Consider the following 26,699-nt stretch of genomic DNA (forward strand, 5'->3'; position numbering starts at 1 on the left):
CGCAGAGAGAAAGAAAGAAGGCCAGCAAGTGACTCTCAGAAGGGCTGAGCGCCCCGCTCACACGTCCCAACACAGAAAGACGTCTCTAGGGGAATCCCCAGTGGGGCTGTGGCCAGAATGGGCCTGAGTGTCCCTCGGACCCCGCTACAGGCTGTCACCACTGGGTGCCCGAGCCAGGAGCACTGTGTCACGTCGGAGGGGAATCACACCATGGCCGGGCCCCAAGGATTGGCCTGGCGATACCGCGACGGTTGTGGGGGGGGGACAGGCATGCGTCCCGGGCCAGCTGTGCCTCGGGGGCAGGCCAACTGGAAGGCGTGGAAAATCAGCCATTTCCTCCACCTGAAGGAGCCCCTGAGGACAGCAGCGGCAACTGGCAGACAGCAGTCGGCATCTGCCCCGTGGCTTTGGCCAGGGTTCCACCAGGGAAATGCGAAAAACAAAGTCGTCTCTTTTTTTGGGGGGCAGGGGAGGGGGCTAGGGGAGAGAAAAACAATCTTCTCAGACGCTCAAAGCACGAAAACAAGTGGAAAATGATCAGTCTGGTTTTCCATAAGTCAAAACAAGAGGATCATGTTCCCAGACTCGGCGGGAAATGCCCTTGCTCTCCTCCCCGCCTGGTGCCCGGGCACTGAGGCCAGCCCCTGGTGGTCGGTGGCCCCAGGTTGCTGAGGGCAGGCAGCGAGTGGTGGGCACTGGGTGAGTAGACCTGAGCCCTGGTCCAGCACAGAGCCCCATGCCCTTCTAGCTCATCACCCCTGGGTGAGCGGACACTCACTGCGACACGTGGGTGATGGGCGCCAGCAGAGTCTCCCCTTCCAGGTCCAGGTCCTCGGCAAAGCTGTTGGTTCTCATGAAATGGGCCGTGCTCACTTCCAGCAGCGTGGGGCTCTTTTTCACTGTGGGGAAAGATGTGCGACAGCACGTTAGTCTTCCATGGAAGGCTTGATGGCAGAGGGGGCCCAGGGTTGCTCAGAGCTGAGATGCTCACCCCAAGCTGCTACCCTGGCTGTGGGGCGGACCTGTGCCCCTGGAGCCTTCCCACAAACGGGTAAGATATCTACTCGCAGGGCTGGGTGAGCAGTGGAGATGGTGTATGAAGCCTCAGCACAGAGGACTGGCGGGGGGGGGGCACGATGGCCCCCACGTGCCTGAGGCCACAATGGTCAAGGAGCAATTGAGAGCCGATGACACCTCCTCAGAGTGAGGACCGTGCCTGGGCTGAGCTCAGGTGTCTGGGCCTCTCCCCAGGTTCACACCAGACGTTCTGGTCAAGCATAGAACATAGCTGACAAGCACAGGTCTGGTAAGACACTGACTCTTGTCACCATGCTGTCACTGTCATGTGGCTGGTTGGCTTTCGATGCCTCAGTGAAGACCCAGGGTGGGAGGGCTCCTGCTCACAGAGCGTCGCAAGCCAGGGAGGAAGGGGCAGCCACAGAGCTCCTGGCCCCTTGCACGCACCACCCGCACCCTGAGGGAGGCACAGGAAGCACCCCGACGGCTGGTGTTAGCATTCAGGTTCCTGGGCCCACCCGTAGTGATCAGAGGTTAGTGCTCAGGGCTGATTAAGAATAATTACCAGTCCCCTGATTTTCAATCTGGACCTTTTTTATTTTTCCATTTAAAGTTTTTATTGTAAAATAATGAATTACTTGTAAAAAGGGACACAACTCAAAGATTCACGAAGGCCTTCCTCCCCCGAGGTCATCAGCGTTAACCACCAACTAGATTCCTAGCTCATCCCTCTCTGCTTATCAGAGCAGCTGGCACCTGGTGGGACTTGCATTTATACACACGTGACGGCTCTGTTCCTGTCACTTTGTTCCTGTCACTGTGCAAAATGCCCATCTCATTTTTCTACAGGTATTTAGACATGGATCTAAGTCTTATTTTAGTAGTTGCGTAACAGTCTGTAGCTTAGATCTACCACAATTAACTCAACCATTCCATGTGTGACGGACACTGGGTTCCATTAGCTTTAAGCCACGACTTTAAGACAATGATGCACCATCCATCTTTTTGAAAACCTGACATATTGAGGCAGGTGAGAGGGTGCTTCCTTGGTAAGTTTAATAGGTGTTGCTGGATTGTTCTCCCAAGAAGTCGTATCAATTAGGCTCCAGCAGTAGTGTGTGTGCATGCCACCTTCTCCACATCCATGCCCTCTCTGGCCTTTGACAGCCTTTGCTGGGCCCATCAAATGTAGATGAAGACGGGCATGGTGCTTTTCCTTCTATGCTGGATGCCTGTTGCGGCTCGGAGGCTATTTGGTTTTCCTCTTGTGGAATTATCTGTTCATATCCTTTGCTCACTTCTGTTCGTCAATTTGTAGGAATTTTTTTCTATGCTAGAGATAATTAACCCTTTTCATATGAGGCACAAGTATCTTCCCCAGTCTATCTTTGGTGTTTTAACCTTAATTATGGTTGTTTTATCACAGAAAATTTTTTATGATTTTGAAGCGATACCTATCTTTTGCTTTTTGAAAAATCTCCTAATATAAATGTATGAGTGTGTGTAAATTTTAATACATTTAGCACTTACACCTCACATTGTAGGAGATCATCAACAATCAGAAAATGAAAATGTAAAGGTATTGTATGCAGTCTTACTGAAAAAAACTAAAATGAAACACAAACTATAAAATCTCTTCAAGAAGACGTAGGAGAAAGTCTCTGGATTTGGCAGTGAGTGCTGAAGTATGATACCAAAAGCTCAGTCTGTGAGCAGAAAAAAAATGAAAAACTGGACTTTATCAAAATTAAAAGCATTTGCTCTGTAAAAGACACTGCTAAAGGAATGAAAAGACAAGTCACAGACTTGGAGAAAATGTTTACATGTCACTTCTCTGGTCAAGGACTTTTATCCAGAATATGTAAGGAACTGTGGCAACTTGACAAGAAAGCTAACAACCCAGTTTTAAAAATGTATTACAAATAAGCTCATAAAAAGATGCTCAATTCAATCAATATCAGTAGTTGTTAGGGAAATGCAAATTAAATCCACAATGAGCTACCATTATACCCATGTTAGAATGACTAAGATTTTTAAATGGTGTCAGTTTTGGATATTTGGCAAAGAATAAGGTTAGAGCCTTACTTTTCACTTTACATTAAGAAAAGAAAAGAGAAATCAAAGCCTGACAATACCATATGCTCATGAAGATGCAGAGCAACTAGAACTTTTACATGTTGCTGGTGGGAATGCAAAATGGTGCAGCCATGTTGGAAGAGGGTGTGGTGGTTTCTCATAAAGTTAAACATACTTTTATCTTGTGACCCATTGGTCCCTGTCCCAGTTATTTACCCAAGTGAACTGAAAATTTACATTCAGAAAAACCTGTACATAAATGTTTATAGCAATTTTGCTTACAGCTGCCAAAACCTGGAAACAACTAAGATGCACTTCAATAGGTGAACGGATAAACTGTGGTACATCCATACAATGGAATTCCATCCGGCAATCAAAGAAATGAACTAATGGTTCACGCACGCAACAACATAGATGAATCGCAAATGCATGTTGCTAAGCAGTGAAAGAAGCCAGATGCAAAAGGCTACATATTATGTGATTCCATTTATATGACATTCTGGAAAAGGCAAAACTACAGGGACATAAAACAGATCAATGGCTGCTAGTGTTTAGAGGAGGGGGAGTACTTGACTTCAAAAGAGTTGCACAATGGAATTTTTAGGGCTATGGAACTTCTCTGTATGATGTTGTGGTGGTAGGTACATGACTCCAGGCATTTGTCAAAACCCATAGAACTGTACATCTCCAAGAGTAAATTTTACTATATGCAACCCCCCCTCCCCGCCAAAATAAGCCTGTTGGAGGATCCAGGATGGAAAGCAGACTGTCACGAGTGAATTCTGTATTACAAATACATAACATAGCACTAAAATGAGAGGGGGAAGAAGGAGCTGGCCTATGAAGTCTTGGGAAACAATCTTTGGATTGGATATGTTTAAAGTAAAAAAAAAAAAAAAACAAACCAAAAACTGTCATAAACACAGTATTCTAGTTGGTAAGTTTGTTTCTCATAGGGGTACTACAGGTACATTTGAGTTACATAAGTAAATAATTATAGATAATGGGAGCCAGGATTCTCAATGTCAGAAAAAATGTAACAAACAGAGTTGGGGGGTGGTGAATGAACCCTGTGGTCAGAAATATCAGTATGAACTTACATTTAGTTTAACATAGGTACAAATAAATACAGATATACGTGTACACTTGGGTTATTCACATACATATATTTCCTAGCTCTGTCCACTGAGAGGCCCTCGAAGCAGTGACCAACTGTGGAGCAATGAGCACCTAGTGCCCAGATCCTGGTTTCTAAATCCCATTCTCCAGTAAAAGGAACCAGGGCTCTCTGATAGAATGGTGATTCTAGGGCTAGGGCAGTGGATATATAAGATAAGCCTGAAGTATTGTCTAGTGTTAGAAAGGAAAGAAATGCTCAAAAATAAATATATGAAAAGGATGAGGACATATCAAATGGACACAGGAACTAACCCAAAAGAACGCTCAATCCAGTGACCAAAGCTAGAACAATTTGAGCAACAAAATAAATAATAATAAACATTATACAGAATCCTATCAAACATTTAGAGAAGAGCTAACACCCATCCTTCTCAAACTCTTCCAAAATATAGCAGAGGGAGGAACACTCCCAAACTCATTCTACGAGGCCACCATCACCCTGATACCAAAACCAGACAAAGATGTCACACAAAAAAGAAAACTACAGGCCAATATCACTGGTGAAGAAACTACAGGCCAATATCATAGATGCAAAAATCCTCAACAAAATACTAGCAAACAGAATCCAACAGCACATTAAAAGGATCATAGGGCTTCCCTGGTGGCGCAGTGGTTGAGAATCCGCCTGCCAATGCAGAGGACACAGGTTCGTGCCCTGGGCCAGGAAGATCCCACATGCCGCAGAGCGGCTGGGCCCGTGAGCCATGGCCGCTGAGCCCGCGCATCCAGAGCCTGTGCTCCACGACGGGAGAGGCTACAACAGTGAGAGGCCCGCGTACCACAAAACACACACACACACACACACACACACACACAAACACAAAAAGGATCATACACCATGATCAAGTAGGGTTTATCCCAGGAATGCAAGGATTCTTCAATATACGCAAATCAATCAATGTGATAAACCATATTAACAAATTGAAGGAGAAAAACCATATGATCCTCTCAATAGATGAAAAAGCTTTCGACAAAGTTCAACACCCATTTATGACAAAAACCCTCCTGAAAGTAGGCACAGAGGGAACTTACCTCAACATAATAAGGGCCATATATGACAAACCCACAGCCAACATCATTCTCAATGGTGAAAAACTGAAACATTTCCATGAAGATCAGGAACAAGACAAGGTTCCCCACTCTCACTATTATTCAACATAGTTTTGGAAGTTTTAGCCACAGTAATCGGAGAAGAAAAGGAAATAAAAGGAATCCAAGTCAGAAAAGAAGTAAAACTGGCACTGTTTGCAAATGACATGATACTATACATAGAGAATCCTAAAGATGCTACCAGAAAACGACTAGACCTAATCAATGAATCTGGTCAAGTAGCAGGATACAAAATTAATGCACAGAAATCTCTTGCACTCCTATACACTAATGATGAAAAAATCTGAAAGAGAAATTAAGGAAACACTCCCATTTACCACTGCAACAAAAAGAATAAAATACCTAGGAATAAACCTACCTAAGGAGACAAAAGACCTGTATGCAGGAAACTATAAGACGATGAAAGAAATTAAGGATGATACAAACAGATGGAGAGATATACCATGTTCTTGGATTGGAAGAATCAACATTGTGAAAAAGACTATACTACCCAAAGCAATCCACAGATTCAATGCAATCCCTATCAAACTACCAATGGCATTTTCCACAGAACTAGAACAAAAAAATTCACAATTTGTATGGAAACACAAAAGACCCCGAATAGCCAAAGCAATCTTGAGAAAGAAAAACGGAGCTGGAGGAATCAGGCTCCCTGACTTCAGACTACACTACAAAGCTACAGTAATCAAGACAATATGGTACTGGCACAAAAACAGAAATACAGCTCAATGGAACAGGATAGAAAGCCCAGAGATAAACCCATGCACCTCCGCCACCTTGTCTTTGATAAAGGAGGCAAGAATATACAATGGAGAAAAGACAGCCTCTTCAGTAAATGGTGCTGGGAAAACTGGACAGCTACATATAAAAGAATGAAATTAGAACACTCCCTAACACCATACACAAAAGTAAACTGAAAATGGATTAAAGACCTAAATGTAAGGCCAGACACTATCAAACTCTTAGAGGAAAACATAGGAAGAACACTCTATGACATAAATCACAGGAAGATCCTTTTTGACCCACCTCCTGGAGAAATGGAAATAAAAACAGAAGTAAATGGGACCTAATGAAACTTAAAAGCTTTTGCACAGCAAAGGAAACCATAAACAAGATGAAAAGACAACCCTCAGAATGGGAGAAAATATTTGCAAACAAAGCAACTGACAAAGAATTAATCTCCAAAATATACAAGCAGCTCATGCAGCACAATATCAAAAAAACAAACAATCCAATCCAAAAATGGGCAGAAGACCTAAACAGACTTTTCTCCAAAGAAGATATACAGATGGCCAACAAACACATGAAAGGTTGCTCAACATCACTAATCATTAGAGAAATACAAATCAAAACTACAATGAGGTATCACCTCACACCAGTCAGAATGGCCATCATCAAAAAATCTACAAACAATAAATGCTGGAGAGGGTGTGGAGAAAAGGGAACCCTCTTGCACTGGTGGTGGGAATGTAAATTGATAACAGCCACTATGGAGAACAGTATGGAGGTTCCTTAAAAAACTAAAAACAGAACCACCATATGACCCAGCAATCCCACTACTGGGCATATACCCTGAGAAAACCATAATTCAAAAAGAGTCATGTACCACAATGTTCATTGCAGCTCTCTTTATAATAACCAGGGCATGGAAGCAACCTAAGTGTCCATCGACAGATGAATGGATAAAGAAGATGTGGCACATATATACAATGGAATATTACACAGCCATAAAAGGAAATGAAATTGAGCTATTTGTAGTGAGGTGGATGGGCCTAGAGACTGTCATACAGAGTGAAGTAAGTCAGGAAGAGAAAAATACCGTATGCTAACACATATATATGGAATCTTAAAAAAAAAAAAAAAGGTTCTGAAGAACCTAGGAGCAGGACAGGAATAAAGATGCAGACGTAGAGAATGGACTTGAGGACATGGGGGAGGGGGAAGGGTAAGCTGGGACGCAGTGAGAGAGTGGCATGGACATATATACACTACCAAATGTAAAATAGATAGCTAGCGGGAAGCAGCCTCATGGCACAGGGAGATCAGCTTGGTGCTTTGTGTCCACTTGGAGGGGTGGGATAGGGAGGGTGGGAGGGAGACACAGGAGGGACAGGATATGGGGATATATGTGTATGTATAGCTGATTCACTTCGTTATTACAGCAGAACCTAACACACCACTGTGAAGTTATTATACTCCAAAGAAGATGGTAAAAAAAAAAAGACTTCAACAGGAAAAGAAAAAAAATATTATACAAAATAATAGTGTTAGATTATAGCTCAAAAAAATAAATATTCTTGAGTCCATACTGATATAAAATAACATAATTAGAAGAGAGGAATAAATCTTCCTTATAGAAGAATTCCAGATAATAAATGTAGAAAGACTGAGGGGAAAAAAACCCACCATTAGAACACCATAGTGATATTTGCTACAGGCAAGATCCAGGGATGAATGCTAAAATTAGTAGGTGAAACTTTAAGGAGAAACTTCAAAGTATCTCCTCTCAAATATTTATTCATTGCTGTGGTGGTTTTAACATATGTTCAGCAACGCTTTGATATTTTCTCATGCAGGAGGTAGACCGTAACTCCCTTCCCCTTGGGTGTGGGCAGGACTTGGTGACCCCCTTCTCATGACTAGACTGTGGAAAGGGAAAAATACTAAATAAGGCTGGCTGACACCACCTTAACCAAGTGGGTCAAGGTTAACACTACCAGTGACAAACCATGTTGATGTCATGTACCCTGATATGGTGCAATGAGAAAAGCACCTCACTTCTGTGGCATTCTTCCCCCCAAACCCATAACACCAGTCTAATCCTGAGAAAATAGTGACAAACCCAAACCAAGGGACACTGACGCCTGACTAGTATTCCTCAAAAGTGTCAAGGTCATGAGGAACAAGGAGGGACCAAGATTTGCCTTCATGTGTCAGAGGAGACTAAGCAAACCTGACTAAATGCAATGATGGATCCTGGGACAGAAAAAGGACATTAGTAATCAAACTGGGAAAATCCAGATAAATTAATTAAACTGTAGCTTAACTACTAGTGCTGTTGAATGTTAATTTCTTAGTTTTGATAACTGTACCATGGTTATATAAGATGCTAACATTAGGGTAAGCTGGTGAGAGTACAAAAAAAGCTGTACTATTTTTGTCTCTTCTGTAAAAATAAAAAGCAAAAAAAAAAAAAAGCCTGTATACAGTAGTACAAAAAATTTTTAGTACGTAATTAAGGACATACAAGAACTCTAAGGAGAAATTATAAAACCTTAACGAGCAACATTCAAGAAGACGTAAATAATGGAGAAATAGCTTTTGTTCCATTGACTAGAAGACTCAATAGTGAAAAGATTCTCCCCAAATCTTAATAAAAATCCCACGGTTTCTGTGTTGGAACCTTGGCAAGCTGATTCTAAAATTGCTCTGGAAGTGCAGAAAGCCAAGAATCAACAAAATTCTTGAACAGCAACAAGGTAGGAGAACTTGCTCTACCAGACATCAGTACCTCTTACAAAGTTGTAGTCATTAAGGTGGTGTGGTGCTAATGCAGAAAGAGACAAACAGCCCAAGGGGACAGGGTCGACTGTCCAGAAATAGCCCCCACACATCTGGATGCTTGCTGTATATAAGAGGTCGCCTGCACATAGTGGGAGGAGGATGTTCAGGGATAGCTGGCTGTCCACAGGGGAAGAAGGTTGACTTGGACCCTTACCTCACACCATACATCAACATTTCATTCTTGGCATTCCAGGCAATTGAAGACTAATGAAGAGAAGTAAAACTATAAAGACTTCCTGACTGAATCTAAAAGAATATATTCATGACCTTAGGGTTTGGAAGGATTTTCTAAAATGTAAGCAGTAACCATAAAGGAAAAGACTGATTAATTCAGCTACATTAAAACTGAGTCCTAATCATCAAACAACACATTTAGGAGTAAAAAGACAACCACAGAAGAAGAGTATCCACAAAATATAAAGAATTCCTACATACCAATAAGACAAATGTTAGCAACTTAATGAAAAATGGGGCAACAGACAAACAAGCACATCGCAAAAGAGGAATCCAAATGGCCGATGAACATGTGGAAAGGTGTTGTGCCTGACTAGCAATCAGAGAGATGTAAATAAACTCAGGGAGCTCACAGCCCATGGGGGCGAGGGCAGACTTCCAGCAGGAAACCGCACAGACATTACTTAGTCACACCCTGGAGAAGGGCTCCGAGTGAAGGGCTGTTTGCCCGTGACATTCTCGGAGAGCACAGGAAAGTGACGGGTAAGTCTTGAAGAATGCGTGTGCATTCAAAGGCTCTCAGGTCTGGGACCTGGCGGGAACATTTACAACCCCCATTTTAGAGATTCGGGGCTGAGATTCAAGTACCCTGGGTTATATTATTCAGTCGTCAAGTGACAGAGCTAGAACTTCATCCAGGATTCAAATGTTCTTTCAAAAAAAAAAAAAAGGAAAGGAAAAACGAGCACAAATACATATTTCTACGTCTGCATCACTTGTATACAGAAGGAACAGCAGAGCAGTGGCTGGAAAGTGGGATTGCTTTCCAAACATCCGAGATGACAAGTGCCATCTCCAAAGCCCCAGGGCCAAGGGTGAGCCACCTGACCCCTGACAAAGGCCCAGCCCTGGTGTTTTATGAAATTAAAGTGTGGACATCAGTTGGCTGCTGGGAGCGGGTGGGGCCTGCACCTGCCAGAAAAGAATGTGTGATGTTTGGTTTAATCCTGAGAACAGTACAGAGAGGTCCCCTCAGCAAGGGGCAAAGAGAGGGGCTCCACAGGTTGGTTTTTTCCAAGTCAACAGGAATGGCACTGTTTTGCCCAGCTTCTGTGTCAGAGACTGTGGGGGTATGCCTCCCCCCACCACAAGCAGGTGGCAATCAAGGCTGCAGACCCTCCCCGTTACCCACCTGCAGTCACAGCCTGGTCAGGCCCCTGCAAGAAGGTACAGGGAGTGTGGCAGGGGCTGGGGTTAGATGTGAGTCCTTGGCAGACACAGTGGCACGCTGCCCCTTCAGGCAAAGCTCTGTGCTAAGCGCTGTGTCCCAAGAGACCTGTCTTGTCATCCCCAACTTCAAGGAGACTGAGATGGGTGTTTTACAAAGATGTGAAAAAACCCACGGCCCTGGCCTCACAACTGCCGAGCGTGCTGAGCCTGTGGTGGACTCATTAGGGCAACTCATCTGGACACCCAGGCCCCGAAGAGGGCACCGGAGCTACGCTAGGTGAGCCATCTGGAGTGCCAGACCTTGGGAAAAAGAGCCCTGCATCCTGGTGACAATGAAGTCACACTTTCATAAGACGATCCCAGTTGTCAATGCTTTAATTCCTTGGCTGCCTTTGCCTTGTCAAGGCCAGAATCTGGGCCTAAGTTTTCAGGGCAGAACAAAACAATTTTGTTTTCTAGGAAAATGGGAGGTCTGGGATGGCGAACGCAGCCTCTGGCGTGGCGATTACCACAGCTGGCGACACCGGCTGCCAAGTCTCACCCTCTCTCCAGAGAACAGGAACCAAACAGCGCAGCGGTTTTCCTCCCATCCAGTGGCCCTGCTTAATAGGGTGATTTGAAAATATGGGCACAGAAAAAAGACTGGAAGGAAACTGATCAAAATATTAACTGTTTGTCTTTAGGTGAAGAGACTGGATGGTTTTCATTTCCTTCCTTATTGTGTTCTATCTCGGATGATACTTTCTCAAGTCAGGAAACAATGTTTTGTGAAAGTCTCCCATATCTGTGCCTTGCCCCGTCCCATGGTCCTGCACCTTTCGTCCTGGAGTGACATCAGAGTATGTCGGAGCATCCTTTGTCCTTCTACCTGGCCTGGAACTGCCCACGTGCCTGAACAGAGCCCCATCCTACCACAGACGTCCCCAAAACCTGCTCCCAGGAGCACCTGGTCTCAGTTCTTTTGACTTTCCATCCAGCCCCTGCCTCCTGCCTATTCCAGTCCCTCACTTTCACAGCAAGTCCAGCTTATCCCCAACACTGGGACACACTTGGCTTCCACAAGATGCATGAAGGGAATTCCCATTTCCTCATTTTCTGCTTCAGTCATGACCTCATTTCATTGTCACAGCAACTCTGTGGGATGGCAGCTTTGATTCCCATTTCTAGACAAGCAGACAGGTTAAAAAGGCTAAAACTCATGCTCTGGGTCACACAGCCTAGGCCAGGACTTCAGCATCAAGTCAAACTTGCTGTAAGGCCCCAGCCCATCCCCACCGCCCTCTACCCCCAGGAGAGCCCCTCTGGTGCCTGGGTCTTCACCTAGCCCTCCCGCTGGTGACTGATTAAAATCCTGTCTAATCTCTCAGGTGTAACCCAAGTCCTTCACAAAGCTTTCCAAGGCTCTAGAGATTGTCCCCTCCTCTGGCTGGGGGCAGGGCTTATGTGTGCCTGGACCGCAGGTCTGTGCAAGTTCCTTGGCACGGGGACCTCGCCTTCCACCTCCCCCGTATCCCTCCGGGGCCTGGCACGGGCGTGTTCCCCAAGCCAGCTCTCTCCACAGGGATGAACAGAAGCTGCCCCTGTCCTTCCCAAGTCAAAGCCCCTTCCCACCCACCCCCCAAATCCACCCCCTCTTGGCAGATTTGCCAAAGCCCTGCAGATCCTGCACTGTGAACGAGAACCCCCTCCCCAGGGCATCCGGACAGCTGCAGCCAGACCCTGCGTGACATTGCTGAGCCTCGGCCCCAGGTCTGTGCCAGCTGCCCATGCCTGGCTCACAGACCACGGGCCAGCACTGCCGCGTCGCCACCTGTGTCTCCACTCAGAGGCGAGAAGTAAGGGACACGGACAGAAAGTGTAAAAGCCATTCCCACAACAGCTGCCAGGAACAGGGCAAAGAGTGGAGTGAAAATGCATATTCACAGCTGGCACCCAGTTCCGCTTAGGAAAATACCTTGCTTGAGTGGACACCTGTTGTTTTTGACTGTCCAGCAGCTAGGCCTGGCTTCTGGGAACAGCTTCTCGAATCTTCCTTGGGGCGCTGCTCTTTCCCTACTCCCAAGGCTGCAGGATTCAGGTACTCACTGGCCATCCCCAGAGAGGGCCTGTGGCCCAGGTCTTGGCCTTCAGAGGCACAAAGGCAGGTCTGAGGATGGCTGATCCCCCTGCTGGGACCAATGAGAGCCTGGCCCCAGACTCTGGCAAATATGATGGGGAAAGAGATGGCCTCTTTCTGCTGGGTTTGCTAAGCTGGTGGCCATCTTGCCCCCCTTCAGAAGGTGGCTGCCTGGGGACACAGCTATCCCAGGGGGCAATGGGGAGAGGGAAGGGAGGCAGAGGAGGGGACAAGGCGGGTGGGCGGAGAGCACAAGAGGGGGAGAGTGAAAGCAGGCAAATGAGAACATCCCAGCCCTGGGGTCCAGCTGTGTCTGAAACAGCTGGGTCCAGTTGTGTGAGCCAAAAAATGTCCCTTTTGTGCTTCAGCTAGATTGAGTTGGGGTTCCATCATTTGTTACCAAGAGACTCTTCAAGAATGTGTGTGACAAACTTGGGGGTGAGGCATGAGCCCAAGGGGATGGGTCTGAGGAGTCAAGAGTTACACAAGAGCTGAGTTACTCGCACGTCCCGCACGGTGCCTTGGGGGGTACAAGACAAAAGCTGGTGCAAAGACGCTACCTCTGTGACGGCCCAGGGTGCTCTCAGAAAGTGGCTCCCTAAAGCTGGAGGCCGGCTCTCCACTGCTGTGACACTGCTGTAAGGCTGTTGAAAGCAAACTGTGGAACGCGCTGGATCTCACATCCAGTCAAGGGCGTGTAGCGTGGATTGGACGTGAGCACGCCGGTGATGTGGACAGAGTCAAAGGTGACCCTGGGAATCCTGACTGACCCTGGGGAGGACGCCGTGCTTCCTCCACTCCCAGAGATGAGGGCACCGAGGACCCCCGCCCCCAGCGCTGCCCCTCACCACAGGGCTCACAGGCCTCGGCACACACAAATCTGAGAGGGAACGGAAATGGTTCTGTGGGACCAAGGGTGGGGTCCAAAGAGCGGGGGCGCTGAGGAGGACAAAAGCAGCAACAGAGCCAGGACAGGGTCAACCCCGAGCAAAGCACAGGAAACGGAAGGGGGGCAACGCAGCCACCCACACAACTCGGTCGACCCTCCGCGGTCTCCATGCTCCGGGAAGTCACCGTCCAGGTTTCCTAAGACACAGTTCCAGGGGACGGTTCCCGGCAGCAAGAGCAGCCCCGGGAAACGTTAATATACAATGGAATCTGGGTTAAGCACTGTCTTCTCCAAGAGTTGAGCTCACAGGACATTCCCAAGAAACCTCTGGAGAGGTGGGGAGGAAAGTTTCTGGAGGTCTTTGGATGAAGAAAACAAAAAAAAAATGGCCTTGATTTTCAAGGCAAAATTACAGAGGAAGAAAAAAATGTTTTTAATCTAATTAAGAGCGATCTTTTCACCTTCATCACAACACCGCGGAAATGTGCCAGTTCTTAACTTCACACAATAATCAAAGCAATTAGTGAGGGAGAAGCCTTGGAAACCGGTGCAGATGTTCTCAGAATGTTTAATGGGGAAATGAGTTGCAGGCCCCGTTCTCAGCATCCGGCTCCAGGCCCTGGCTACCAAATCCAGACATCTGCTTGGGCCCCACCCCCAGGCCCCGAGGGCGCGGGCTTGAGAAACACAGGTCCCTTCCCAGGCCGCCTCCCAGCCAGGCCAGATCCGGGGCTGAGAGGCTCCCCATGGCTCCCCAAGCCGGAGCCTGGACACAGTCAGAGCCACCCCAGAGCTGGGGGCGGGGGGAGGCTTAACATCAAAATTATGTTAACAACTGATGTCAAAAATAATCAGCTCAGCCTGGCTCCCCCACCCGGTCCCTGCTGGCTGCAGGAGCACCGGGAGGCAAGGAGAGGGCAAGGGGCCCTGCAGGGGACTCTCAGCTATGACACCGCCCCCACTGAGTTTGCGCAAACACCACTTCAGGAAGAGACATGGTGGCCTCTGTCTGGTGTGGCCCCGGAGTCCCCATTCCAATGCTGCTGGCCTCCTAGTGGGTCGAACATGAGGAAATTTCCAATAATCAGAAAAAAACACGGAGAAACGAGGACGGCGCCTACTGAGGAAGCAGCCTTTTGCAGAGAGCAGAAGGCCACATGGCTGGTGTTAACTGGCTGTGGGAGACCTGAGACCCCAGCTGGGTCAGACAGCTTAGCAAATCTCGGAGACCCTGCCGTATGGCAGGCATCAGGGACACAGAGGTAAAGAACACATGATCCCTGTTCTCAAGGACACACAGGCAGCACAGGGGCCCCACCCATGTACCCTCAGCACTCACGTTCCATAAGCACCAAAGGCTTCTTAATGCAATCCTGCCAGATGCTTTCCCAAGCGCTATCTCTGACCTCGGGGGCCTGCTGAGCCACACACAGGGCAGGCCAGAAGTGACGCAGAACGAACCCCCTGAGAGGCAGCGCAGCGCTCGGCAGTGAGAGATAAACACCCTAAGCTCCTTGAGCAGCTGGTGGAACAACTCTGAGAAGTGTTCTCTGCAGCTTCCCAGCTGCCCACCGTAGAGCTCTCCCTCAACAAGCGACTTGCAACAGATTCCCAGGGTGGGCTCAAGATCCAGGGAAACTGACCCACGACCGTGCGACGGGAAGCTGCTGGCACGCCTTCAGTAGGAGACCAGCAAGGTCTACTCTAAAGAACTCCCTTGGGCTGCTGTGTGGAGAAAGGAGGAGAGGAGGCAGGAGCGGAAGCAGATCGGTGAGGAGGGGAGGGGAACAACACAGGCAGAGAAGTGGAAGCAGCTCTGACCAGGGAGGTGGCTGCAGAGAAGGCAAGGAGCGGGCAAAGTCCAGAAAGTTGACAAGGCCTGCTGATGGATTAGACGTAGGCGCTAAGAAAAAGGCATAATTTTCAAAGGTTTCCAGGCAGTTTAGGGAACAGCAGCATGCCGCTCCCCTTCCCTCTGGTTCCAAATCTCCATACTTGTCCTCCCCCACAAAGCGTAAAACCAACAAGGAGTGCAAATAAGACCATACACGACCCATGCCTTTAGCAGCACTAGGAAACAGTACTGTGGCCTTCAGATTACCTGTGAATGGAGAAATGAACCAAAGTCCAACAGCACTATAGCCACCTGCCCATCACTGCAAGCCTCTAGATGAAAAGTCAGGAGATGAGGCTTAAAATGCCCGGTCCAAACACATTAGGAAAGCGAGTGACCTCAGCAAAAGTGGAGGAGTAGGTACCTCTGAGGAAACTTCCCTTCACAGAAACACTGAGAAATGCAGTGAAATCTGTCAGAGTCAACTTTGTCAGAACTCTAGAAAGCAGTCAGAGGTTTATGGCACCCAAGTGAACATCCAACCGTGAAACAGGCAATTTAAAAATGATAGGAAAGCTCTGTGGCATTTTTACTTGTCTTTGCAACACCCCGTCCCCCACTCACTAGCAGTCTTGAAGATGGTTGCCCACATTCCCAGTATGGGACCCTGATCCCTGGTTCTGGAGGGAGCAGAGCAGATCTTATGCTCAAACAGTGTGTCTGTTTTGTATTGTCTGGAGGCTGCCTGGAGGTGATTGCCCTTGTTTCCTCTACAAGGGAACTCTCAAATGAAAATGGTGGACATTCCTTGAAAACACTGTAAGGGAGTCAAACAAATCACAGCCACCTGGGGAAAAGATTACAGTTAAGGCATACAATAGAGCACTGAAAGCCTGGGAGGAAAAGCTGGGGAAAGAGTGTCTGAGAAATCAGGCCATTCTAAGACACCTGTGTAACACTGAAAACTTGAGAAAGTCAAGAGCATGCCCAGGGCAGGATGCCTGCTCAGAAAAGTCCTGAGAACACACTAAGCTTTCACTTCTGACTGATCTCTGTGCCCATCTCAAACAGGAAGTGAAGGCGGAGGCAGAGTTGTAAACAGCCTGGCCAAATCTTGAAGGATTGCCCCAGCACATAGCTAAACTGCAAAGGCTGGGAGAGTTCTTTCACTTTTTTCCTTCCTCTCCCTCTCTCTGACTCCTGGCACTCAAGGAAGTCTCTGTCAAAACACCAGCTGAACACAAGTGGAACAGTGGCTTTAGAAACCACACATGGCAAAGAATACAGATGTCAAAAAAATAGAAGTCACTAAACAGTTACAGCTCATAGCAAGAAAAAAAATCCTGAGAAGGGGAAAAAAATCTACTGTCTAGAGTTACTATATATAATATCCAAAATAGCCAGTTTTCAACCAAAAATTATGAAATATGTGAAGAAACAAAGTATGGCTCATTCACAGAAGAAATTAACAGAAACCATCTCTGAGGAAGTACAGACACTGAGCTTACTAGATAAAGAGTTTAAATCAACTTTCTTAAATATGTTCAAAGCACTGAAGGAACTTGTAGACAAAGAACTAAAGGAATGATGTATGAATGAATAGAGAATGTCAATAAAGAGAAAAATTATAAAAAGGAATTAAATTCTGGAAAAGTATAACAATTGATGTGAAACACTTACTAGAGGGTTTCATCAGCAAAAGTGGAGGAGTAGGTACCTCTGAGGAAACTTTGAAGAAAAATCAGGGAACTTGAAGATAGGTCAATCTATTTTATCCAGCCTGAGAAGCGGAAGGAAAAATGAACAGACCCTCTGGGACCTGTGGCATATCGTCCAGCATAACAACATATCCATAATGGGAATCCCAGAAGGAGAGGTGAGACAGGAAGGGGAAGGAAGAATATTTGAAGAAATAATAGCTAACTTCTCAAATTCGATGGAAGACATGAATCTAAACCTCCAAGAAGCTCAGTGGACTCCAAGAAACAAATCATAATCAAACTATTGAAAGATAACAACAGAATTGTGAAAGGAGTGAGAGAAGTGCCTCATCACATACAGGGGTAGTCAGTAAGATTAACAGCGGATTTCTCATTAGAAAGCATGGAGGCCAGAAGAGAATGGGATAAAATTTTTAAAGTGCTTAAAGAGGAAAACAAATATCAAAAACTGAGTTAAGAATTTTTTGTAACGATTTTTTTTGATGTGGACCATTTTTAAAGTCTTTACTGAGTTTGTTACAATACTGCTTCTGTTTTGGTTTTGTGGCCATGAGGCACATGGGATCTTAGCTCCCCGACCAGGGATCGAACACGCACCCCCCTGCATTAGAAGGCGAAGTCTTAACCACTGGACCACCAGGGAAGTCCCGAGTCAAGAATTTTATATCTAGCAAAATTATTTCAACAATGAAGGAGAAATTAATATGTTCTGAGATAAACAAATGCTGAGGGAGTTCCTTGCTACCCGACTTGCCCTACAAAAGTGGTAAAGAGAGTCCTTTAGGCTGAAATGAAAGGACACTAGAAAGTAACTCAAACCCATACAAAGAAGTAAAGAATTCCAGAAAAGGTAACCACATAGGAAAACATAGAAGCCAGTATTATCATATCCTTATTTATAATTCCTCTTTATTTCCTACATGACTTAAAAGACAAATATATAAAACAATAACTATACATCTATGTTATTGGGAATACAATGTATAAAGGTATACTTTCTGACAATAACAACATGAGGGGGATGGAACCGTATAGGAGTTGACTTTTTGTACTGAGGAAGAAAGTCAGTTCATCAAGATGTAACAATTTTAAACATGTACACATCACACAACAGAGCCCCAAATTACATGAAACAAACATTGACAGAACTGGAGGGAGAAATAAGACAGTTCTACAATGATAGCTGGAGATGTCAATACCTAACACTCAATAATAGATAGAACAACCAGACAGAAGATCAGTAAAGAAATAGAAGACTTGAACAACACTATGAACCAAGGAGACCTAACAAACATATGTAGAACACGCCACCCAATGACAGCAGAATACATTCTTCTCAAGTGCACATGGAATATGCTCCAGGATAGATCACATGTTAGGCTTCAAAGCAGTCTCAGTAAAGTTTAAAAAATTAAAATCATACCAAGTATCTTCTCTAACCAAAATGGAGTGAGGCTAGAAATCAATAATAGAAGGAAAACTAGAAAATTAACAAATATGTGAAAATTGAACAACACACTCATTAAAAACTAATGGGTCAAAGAAGACATCACAAGGGAAATTAGAAAATATTTTGAGATGAACAAAAATGAAAACAAAACATACCAAAGCCTATGGGATGCAATGAAAGCAGTGCTTCAGGAGAAAAACAGCTATGAATTCCTACATACAGAAAGAAGAAAGAATTTCAATAACCTAACTTTACAGCCTAAGGAACTATAAACAGAAAAGTAAACTAAACCCAAAGTTAGCAGAAAGAAGAAAATAATAAATGTGAGAGTGGAGAAATGAATAGAAAAAAAAAACCAAGAGTCAACTAAACAAAAAGTTGGTTACTTTTGAAAAGATCAACAAAGTTGACAAATCCTTAGCTAGAATGACTAAGAAAAAACAAGATAAGATGCAAATAAAAACATAAACGAAAGTGGGGACATTACAATTGACCTTACAGAAATAAAAAGAATTATAAGAGAATACTATGAACAACTGTACTCCAACAAATTAGATAACCAAGATGAAATGAACAAAATCTTAGCAACACATGAACTACAAAACTGACTCAAGAAGAAACAAATTCTGAACAGACTTATAACAAGTAAAAAGTATGAATCACTCAGTAATCAAAGATCTCATAGTGAAGAGAAGTCTAGGACCTGAGGGCTTCACTGGTGAATGATACCAAACATGTAAAGAAGAATTAACACCAGTCCCTCAAACTCTAACAGAAAAACAGAAGGAAGGGAACACTGCAACACAGTCTATGAGATGAATATTACTCTGACACCAAAATCACACAAATACACCACAAGAAAGCTAGACACCAATATTCCTTATAGATGCAAAAACAAACAAACAAAAAACCCGGAGGAAAATACTAGTAAACCAAATCCAGCAGCATATTAGAAGAATTATATACCATGAGTAAGTGGGATTTATCTCAGGAATGGGAGGGTGGTTCAACATAAGAAAAATCAAAGTAATACATCAGAGTAATAGAAGTATCTCAGTTGACACAGAAGAAGCATTTGACAAGATCCAACAACCTTTCGAGATAAAAATTCTCACAAAATTAGGAAAAGAAGGGATCTTTCTCAACATGATAAAGAGCATTTACGAAAAACCCGTAACTAACATAATAATGGTGAAAAGACTAAAAACTTTCCCCCTAAAACCAGGAACAAAAGGATGCCCATTTTTACCTCTGCTTTTCAACAGTGTACCAGAAGTTTTAGCCATAGCAATTAGGCAAAAAAAAAAATAAATAAAAAGCATCCAAATTGGAAAGGGAGAAGTAAAATTATTTTTATTCACAGATATGATCCTACATAGAAAATCCCAAAGAATCCACAAAAGAAAAAAAAAAACCCAACCTATTAGAACTAATAAGCACATTCAGAAAACTTGCAGGACATGTGGTCAACACACAGAAATCATTGGTGTGTCTATACACCAGCAATGAACAATCCAAGAAGGAAATTTTAAAATAATTCTATTTACATTAGCATCAGGAAGAGTAAAGTACCTAGGAATAAATTTAACAAAGAGTTGAAAGACTTCTGTGCCAAATACTACAAAACTAATAGAAATTAAAGACCTAAATAAATAGAACAACATCCTACGTTCATGGAGTGGAAGACTTAATATTGTTAAGATGGCAATGTTATCCAGTGGTCCACAGGCTGAATGCAATCCCTATGAAAATTCTAATGGTCTTTTTTGCAGAAATGAAAAGTTGATCCTAAAATGTTTATGGAGGGTAAGGGGCCTAGTATAGCTTAAAAATTATTGAAAAAGAACAAACTCAGAAGACTCACACTTTCCAATTTCAAAACATACACAGGGCTATATTAATCAAAATAATGTGGTACTGGCATAAGGGTAGACATTTAGGCCAATGGAATAAAGTAGAGAACCTAGAAAGAAACCCTCATATATAGTCAACTGATATTCAATAAAGGGTACCAATTCCATTTGATGGTAAAAGAACAGGCTCTTCAACAAATGGTGCTGGGACAACTGGACAACTGGACACAGGAAAAAGAATGAAGTTGGACACATACCCCATTCCATATAAAAATTATCTCAAAATGGATCAGCAACCTAAATATATGAGCTAAAACCACACACTTCTTAGAAGAAAACACAGAGGTAAATCTTTACGACCTTGGATTATATGCTAAATGCCACTGAATTGTTTGACTTTAAAATGATGAATTATGTTATGTAGATTTCACCTCATTTAAAAAAAAATAGGGGCCACAGAAGACTTCAAAGAAGCACAGACACAGTTACCCCCAGGAAAACAAAGTCCAGCATTAGGTGTCAAAATGGAGAATTCAGGACAGAAATAGGCAGTTCATAGCAACAGCAACAAGGAAGGGCTTTGAAGTGACTGGTTAGAAGTGGCAGACTCAGAGAATCACGTCTTGGGGAGGCTCAGGTAAATAGAGAAGTGGCATGACCATGAAGGTAAAAAAGGAAATAAGAGTGGGAAGTGAAAGAGGCTCCTGCAGGAATTAAAGAAAAGCAAGACATGGAAGTTACCTCACACACATACCCCAGGACAGCAGTATCTGGAAATGCAACTGCCTAAAAGAGGACAAGCCTGAAAGAAGACCGCTTTTTTTTTTTTTTGCGGTAAGCGGGCCTCTCACTGTTGTGGCCTCTCCCATTGTGGAGCACAGCCTCCGGATGCGCAGGCTCAGGGGCCATGGCTCACGGGCCCAGCCGCTCCGCGGCATGTGGGATCTTCCCGGACCGCGGCACGAACCCGTGTCCCCTGCATCGGCAGACGGATTCTCAAACACTGCGCCACCAGGGAAGCCCAAGACCGCATTTTTGAACTAGGAATTCTGACCAAGTACATGGGAATATAAGTAAGCAGACTACATTCATATAATACTACTGTGAGAAAAAAAAAATCAGAAAATGAAAATAAAAACTTTTCTGCTTATAAAAGTCTCCTCCAAAATCTAACCATAAAGCTGAAGAAGACTATAAATAACATTCCTAACCAAATTAAATATTCTCAACATTTGGGATACGAAAACATACCTGAATCAGTAATAAGATCACTTAAAAACAGAAATGGATAAAAATAAAAAGAACTGACAAGAGGTGACTGAACTAAAGATAGAAATAGATGAAAAGCATGAAAACAGCTAAGATAATTAAAGTGAGAGAAAGACAGAAATAGCATCAGAGTGACCATGGTTGAAGTGGAAGATAGGCAAAGGGGGTCCAATGTGCGTATAACTCAAGTCTCTGAAGAAGAAAAGAAAAACAATAGAAATAATATTTAAAGGCATATGTTAAAAATTCTATAAATACAATAAAGTCTAACACGTTGAAAGGACCCATGTGGGCACCAAGGAGACTGACCTGCAACAATCAACTCTGAGACACTTCCTGGTAAAACTACTAGACTTTAAAAATAGAGAAGAAATCCTTAGGGCCTCCAAGCAAAAGACGAAATAACAAAGGCAACAGACTTAATAAAAACAATATGCAAAGTGGAGCAGAATTTTCAAGAAACTTAAGGAAGCACTACAAACCAAGGATTTTATATTCAGTCAAGCAGAACTTCATGTATCAAGGTGATGGAAAAACAGTTTTACATATGTACAAAATATTGAACACATGAGCCCTTGCTAAGCAAGTTACTAGAGGATAGGCTTCATCCAACCATGAGGAGACCGGAAAAACTCTGGCAAAAGAACTGATGGTAAACATTCTATATATTTAGTTATAGAACTAGATGAAGACCTGGAGAGAGTCATGGCTGAATAATAATACATGAACATCATATGTCCCTGCAAAAAATAGAAAGAATAGAAAGAATACAAATAAATAGAAAGAATACAAATCTGGGAGGAAGACGAAGAGACAATGAAACAGTGTATATATAGTTAGTATGTATTAGATGTAGTGTATAAAATTGACTTATACATCTAATAGATAGGAATCCATGTGGCATACCAAATAGGATAAAGAAAGAAAAAGGGGGATTAAACCAAGATTAGTAATACAAAGGAAATCATTAGTAAAAAAAAAAAAAAAGTATAAACATCCTTAAATACCAAAATAATTTATGAAAAAGCAAGGCAGACGCACAGAGCAACAAAATCAGTATGTCATAATACAGGCAATAATTGCAATATGTGATAATATAAAAGGAACTGAGATCAAATTTATCAGTTATATTAATAAATGTGAGTTAAAAACATGCTTTTCAAAAGAAAAATATATTCAAATTGGCTCATAAAATCAACTCCATGCAATTTTTAAAAATCAGACATCTAAAATTCAGTGATTAAAATGCTGAAAAATGCAGGAATGGAGAAGATTCACCAGATAAATGTAAACACCAAGAAAACGGGTTATGATTCTGGCATGCTGAAAAAGTAAAATTAATGTTTAAAAAGCTTAAATGGGACAAATAAGGATCCTTTATAATGCTAAAGGCCACATTCATAATGAAGTTACAACAATTATGAATAACTATGCAATAAATATCACCTGCATAAAACAGAAACTACTAGATATGCAGGGAAAATATAAATACATCAATAATGCAAGAGTCACATTCTACTTTCATACAACAGACCAAGTGGATGGATAAATAAAGCACGGATATAAGGGATCTGAAGAAAATAATTCATAAGTCAGGTCTTTTGTATATATATGGAACAGGATACCACAGCAATAGAGAATATTCCTTCTTGAGCACACATTTATAAGTCTGAATACACAGATCAATAAAAATACACAAATTACCCATTCAAAAAGCTTTAAAAAAAAACCTACAGTAAATCAAAGGAAAGCACAAAGAAGAAAACAGCAAAGACAAAGGCAAAAGCAGAAATTAACGAGGCAGAAACCAGGAAAATAGTAAACCAAATTAATAAAATAAAAATCCTGGTTAAAAAAATGGACAAACTACTATTTAATTAAGGAGAAAAGAGAGAAAGCACAAATATACAGAAGAAGTAACAAGAGAAAGTAACTATTGTTGTGGAGGAAATTCATAAATTCATAAATATTATAACAGACTACTTGGTACAATTCCATGCAAAATATTTGTAAAACCCAGATGAAATGGATAATTTCCTTGCAAAACACAATTTATCTAAAATTGATCTCAGTAGAAATAGAAAGCTTAAACACCTTATTTCCAAAAAATAAACAGAAAATTTTATCAAGGAACTACCCTAAAAGAAAGTGTGATATCCATTAGATTTCACAGGAGAATTCCACCAAAATCTTTTAGAGAACCAAGAATCCAAATTTTACATATATTGTTTCAGAGCACAGAAAATGAAGGAAACCTTTCAAATATACTTTATAAGCAAATGTAACACTGATATATAAACCTGATAAAAATGGAACAAAAAAAGACCAATATTATTTATGAATGCTGATGCAGAAATCCTAAGTATTTCTCCATATTAATAGGTTTGAGAAGAAACATGATTACCTCCAGGAATTCATCATCCATTCCTAACTAAACTCTTTTGAAAATACAAATGGATGGACACTTTCTTGACAAAACTACACAAATACCAGGAGAAAAGAGGAGTGAATTCCTCTACAAACTAAGCATAGGAAAAAGGTTTCCCAACTGTGACTAAAAATCTAGATGTAATAAGAGAAGATAAATAAATTTGACTACAGATTTACTAAACCTTTAGCATAGAAAAAAATCTTAATCAAAAGACAATGACAAAAAAGTAAGCAAATCTTTGCAACAGAAGGCTAATGGCCATGATATACACAAAATTTTAAAAATGTAGGCAATAAAGAACAAAGACGACTATAGAAAAATAAGCAAAAGATATAAACAGATATGTCAGGAAATGGTATAGAAAAATGGCCCTTACACTTATGAAAAGATTGCAATTTCACTCATAAAAAGATAAATGCAAGCTAAATCTAAATTGAGACACCATTTTTTATCTATCAGATCCCACAAAAATTCAGAAGCTTGATAACATACTCCATTAGTGAGACTGTGTGGGAACAGTCTCACACTGCTGGTGTGAAATCGAAATGGCACTGGCCTTATAGAGGGGAATTTGGCAATATTTAACAAAATTACATGTGTATTTATATTTCAACCTGATAATCCCACTTCTAGGAAATTACCTTAAGGATACACCTCCAATAATATGCAAAAAAATATGCAGAAGATTATTCAGTGCAGCATTATTTGCAATTACAAAATATTAGAGGCTAACTGGAGTGCTGACCACAGAATGATGACCATAGCTGCTATCCAGAAACTACCTACACATACAAGTAGAAGAGATTGGTTGAAAAGACTGTACTATGTACACACCAAGGAATATCATGCAACTGTAAGAAAGGAAGAGAAAGTTCTGTATGAATGGAGATTGAGGGATTTCTAGGAGATACTGCTAGGCAACAAAAGCAAAGTACAAAAGAGCATATACAGAAGACCACATTTTTTTGTAATAAAGAAGAGGAAATGAGAAAACCATGACGTATGTTTGACAACACACATGCAATCACACACTACTGGTAACCAGAGAACACTGAAATTGGTTACCAACAAGAGGTGGGGAGAATTAGGATGGGAGGGGTATGGGAAGAAAGGACATTTCTCTCAGTAGACCTTTTTGTATAGTTTTGACTTTGGAAGTAAATTAATGTTCTATGTTTACAAAAAACAAAATTAAGTCAGCAAGATGTGGGATGCCTCTGGAATGGTGGAATGAGGACCTTGACAAAACTTCTCCCTAAAGAGCAATGACAAAATTGGACAAAATTAAAAAAAAAACAAAACAGTCATTTAAGAACTCCAGAAGTTAACCAAAGGCATATAACAAATTGAAAGGGGTTTATTCAAGAACAAACTACTAAACCTTGGTAGGAACAGCAGGGTCTATGGCAGTTTAACTTGGGGCTGCTCCCATCTCCCCACCCAAGCTCAGTGGCACAGTAGTCTTAAGAACTTTCAGTCTCAGTGCCAACACAGAGGGATAACTTGATTTGGAGCTCCATGGAAGAACCCTTGCATTATTGTCAAACAGTAGTGATCTCAGTGGAAAATAATTAGGCAAGGCCAACATCACAGCTACTGAAGCCTGCAGTATTGGTTGGGGCAAGCAATAGACCAGAAAAAATTTTTGAAGGGATCCCTGAAATCTGGAAGACTGCATATCCTCTCAAGAGAGACCAGAGAGAACCCTTGTTATCATGTATCCTTGGCTGACTGTGAAACCCTTATTATAAGATAAAACTAAAAATTATAAAGAAATAATTTTTCTTCCGTGCAAGCAGAAACTAAAAGCCAGGAAGACTTGTAAACTACTTGAATTTGAATGAATATCTCAACTCATACAAAGATCATCTCAGCAAATGGTAGAAGCCTCATTGGCTCAAGATGTTTCAACAAAACTGACCAATCAGCCTCACCACTAGGCTGTGCAGATGCAGGGGTGACACCAAGGAAGCCAGGCTTTAAAACAAAAATAAGAATTAAAAAACAAAACCAAAAACTGAGCAGAGACATCAGTGGCCATATGCTGCGTGACACACAGACTACACAAATAGTGCAGGCAAGGCATAAACAAGTCAACAAACAAAAAACCTAGCAACAGCAATCACCCTTGGCTAGGGGGAAGAATGGGAACACAGAATTCCTATATTATATAAAATGATCAATTTTTAACCAAAATTTTTGAGACATGCAAAGAAGCAAGGAGTGTAACCCCTTAAACAGAACTAAAGAGCAGTCAATAGCAAGGATCCCTGAGAGGGCCTTCTTAGGCCAAGACTTCAACGCAGCTTTTGTAAATCTGTTTGAAGAACTAAAAAAACAAAAGTAAATGAATGAAGGGAAAGTATGATGACAGTGACTTATCAATGGAGAATATCAATAAAGAGATATGGATTAAAAAATAAACCAAGTAGAAATTCTGGAGTTGAAAGCACAACTTAGATGAAAAACAAGGGGGGCTAAACAGCAGATCTGAACTGGCAGAAGAAAGAAAGAATCAATGAACTTGAAGATAGATCCATAAAGATGATTCATTCTGAAGAACATAAAAGAATGAAGAAAACTGAACAAAGCCTCTGAGGCTTGCTGGATACCATTAAGAGTGACAATGCATGCATAATTAAAGTCCCTGGAAGGAGATAAAAGGGAGGAAAAATATTATTTGAAGAGATAATTTAGCATTAACCTGAAGCACATTGTTTCCAATTAAGATGCTTACTGTAATCCTCAGATTATACTAATAGGAAAATAACTTTATAAATAGGAAA

The 26,699-nt window shown here is 42.5% G+C and overlaps 1 protein-coding gene and 1 long non-coding RNA gene across 3 annotated transcripts in view; one reads left to right on the forward strand and one right to left on the reverse strand.

Annotated features, from left to right (window-relative positions):
• Nucleotides 1-26,699, reverse strand: part of KCNQ1 (potassium voltage-gated channel subfamily Q member 1) — a 344,375-nt gene that overhangs the window by 184,116 nt on the left and 133,560 nt on the right. For both annotated transcript variants that reach the window (XR_010841317.1, XM_059070209.2), the window contains exon 11: nt 779-899. Coding sequence is in view for 1 of the 2 variants with exons in the window: in XM_059070209.2 (XP_058926192.1) it covers nt 779-899 (121 nt within the window). In the remaining variant the exon portion in view is untranslated. The remainder of the gene's footprint in view (nt 1-778; nt 900-26,699) is intronic.
• Nucleotides 1-26,699, forward strand: part of LOC136794481 (uncharacterized) — a 123,885-nt gene that overhangs the window by 39,349 nt on the left and 57,837 nt on the right. The window lies entirely within an intron of this gene.

This window comes from Kogia breviceps, chromosome 7, assembly GCF_026419965.1.
Source record: "Kogia breviceps isolate mKogBre1 chromosome 7, mKogBre1 haplotype 1, whole genome shotgun sequence".
Classification (NCBI taxonomy): Eukaryota; Metazoa; Chordata; class Mammalia; order Artiodactyla; family Physeteridae; genus Kogia; species Kogia breviceps.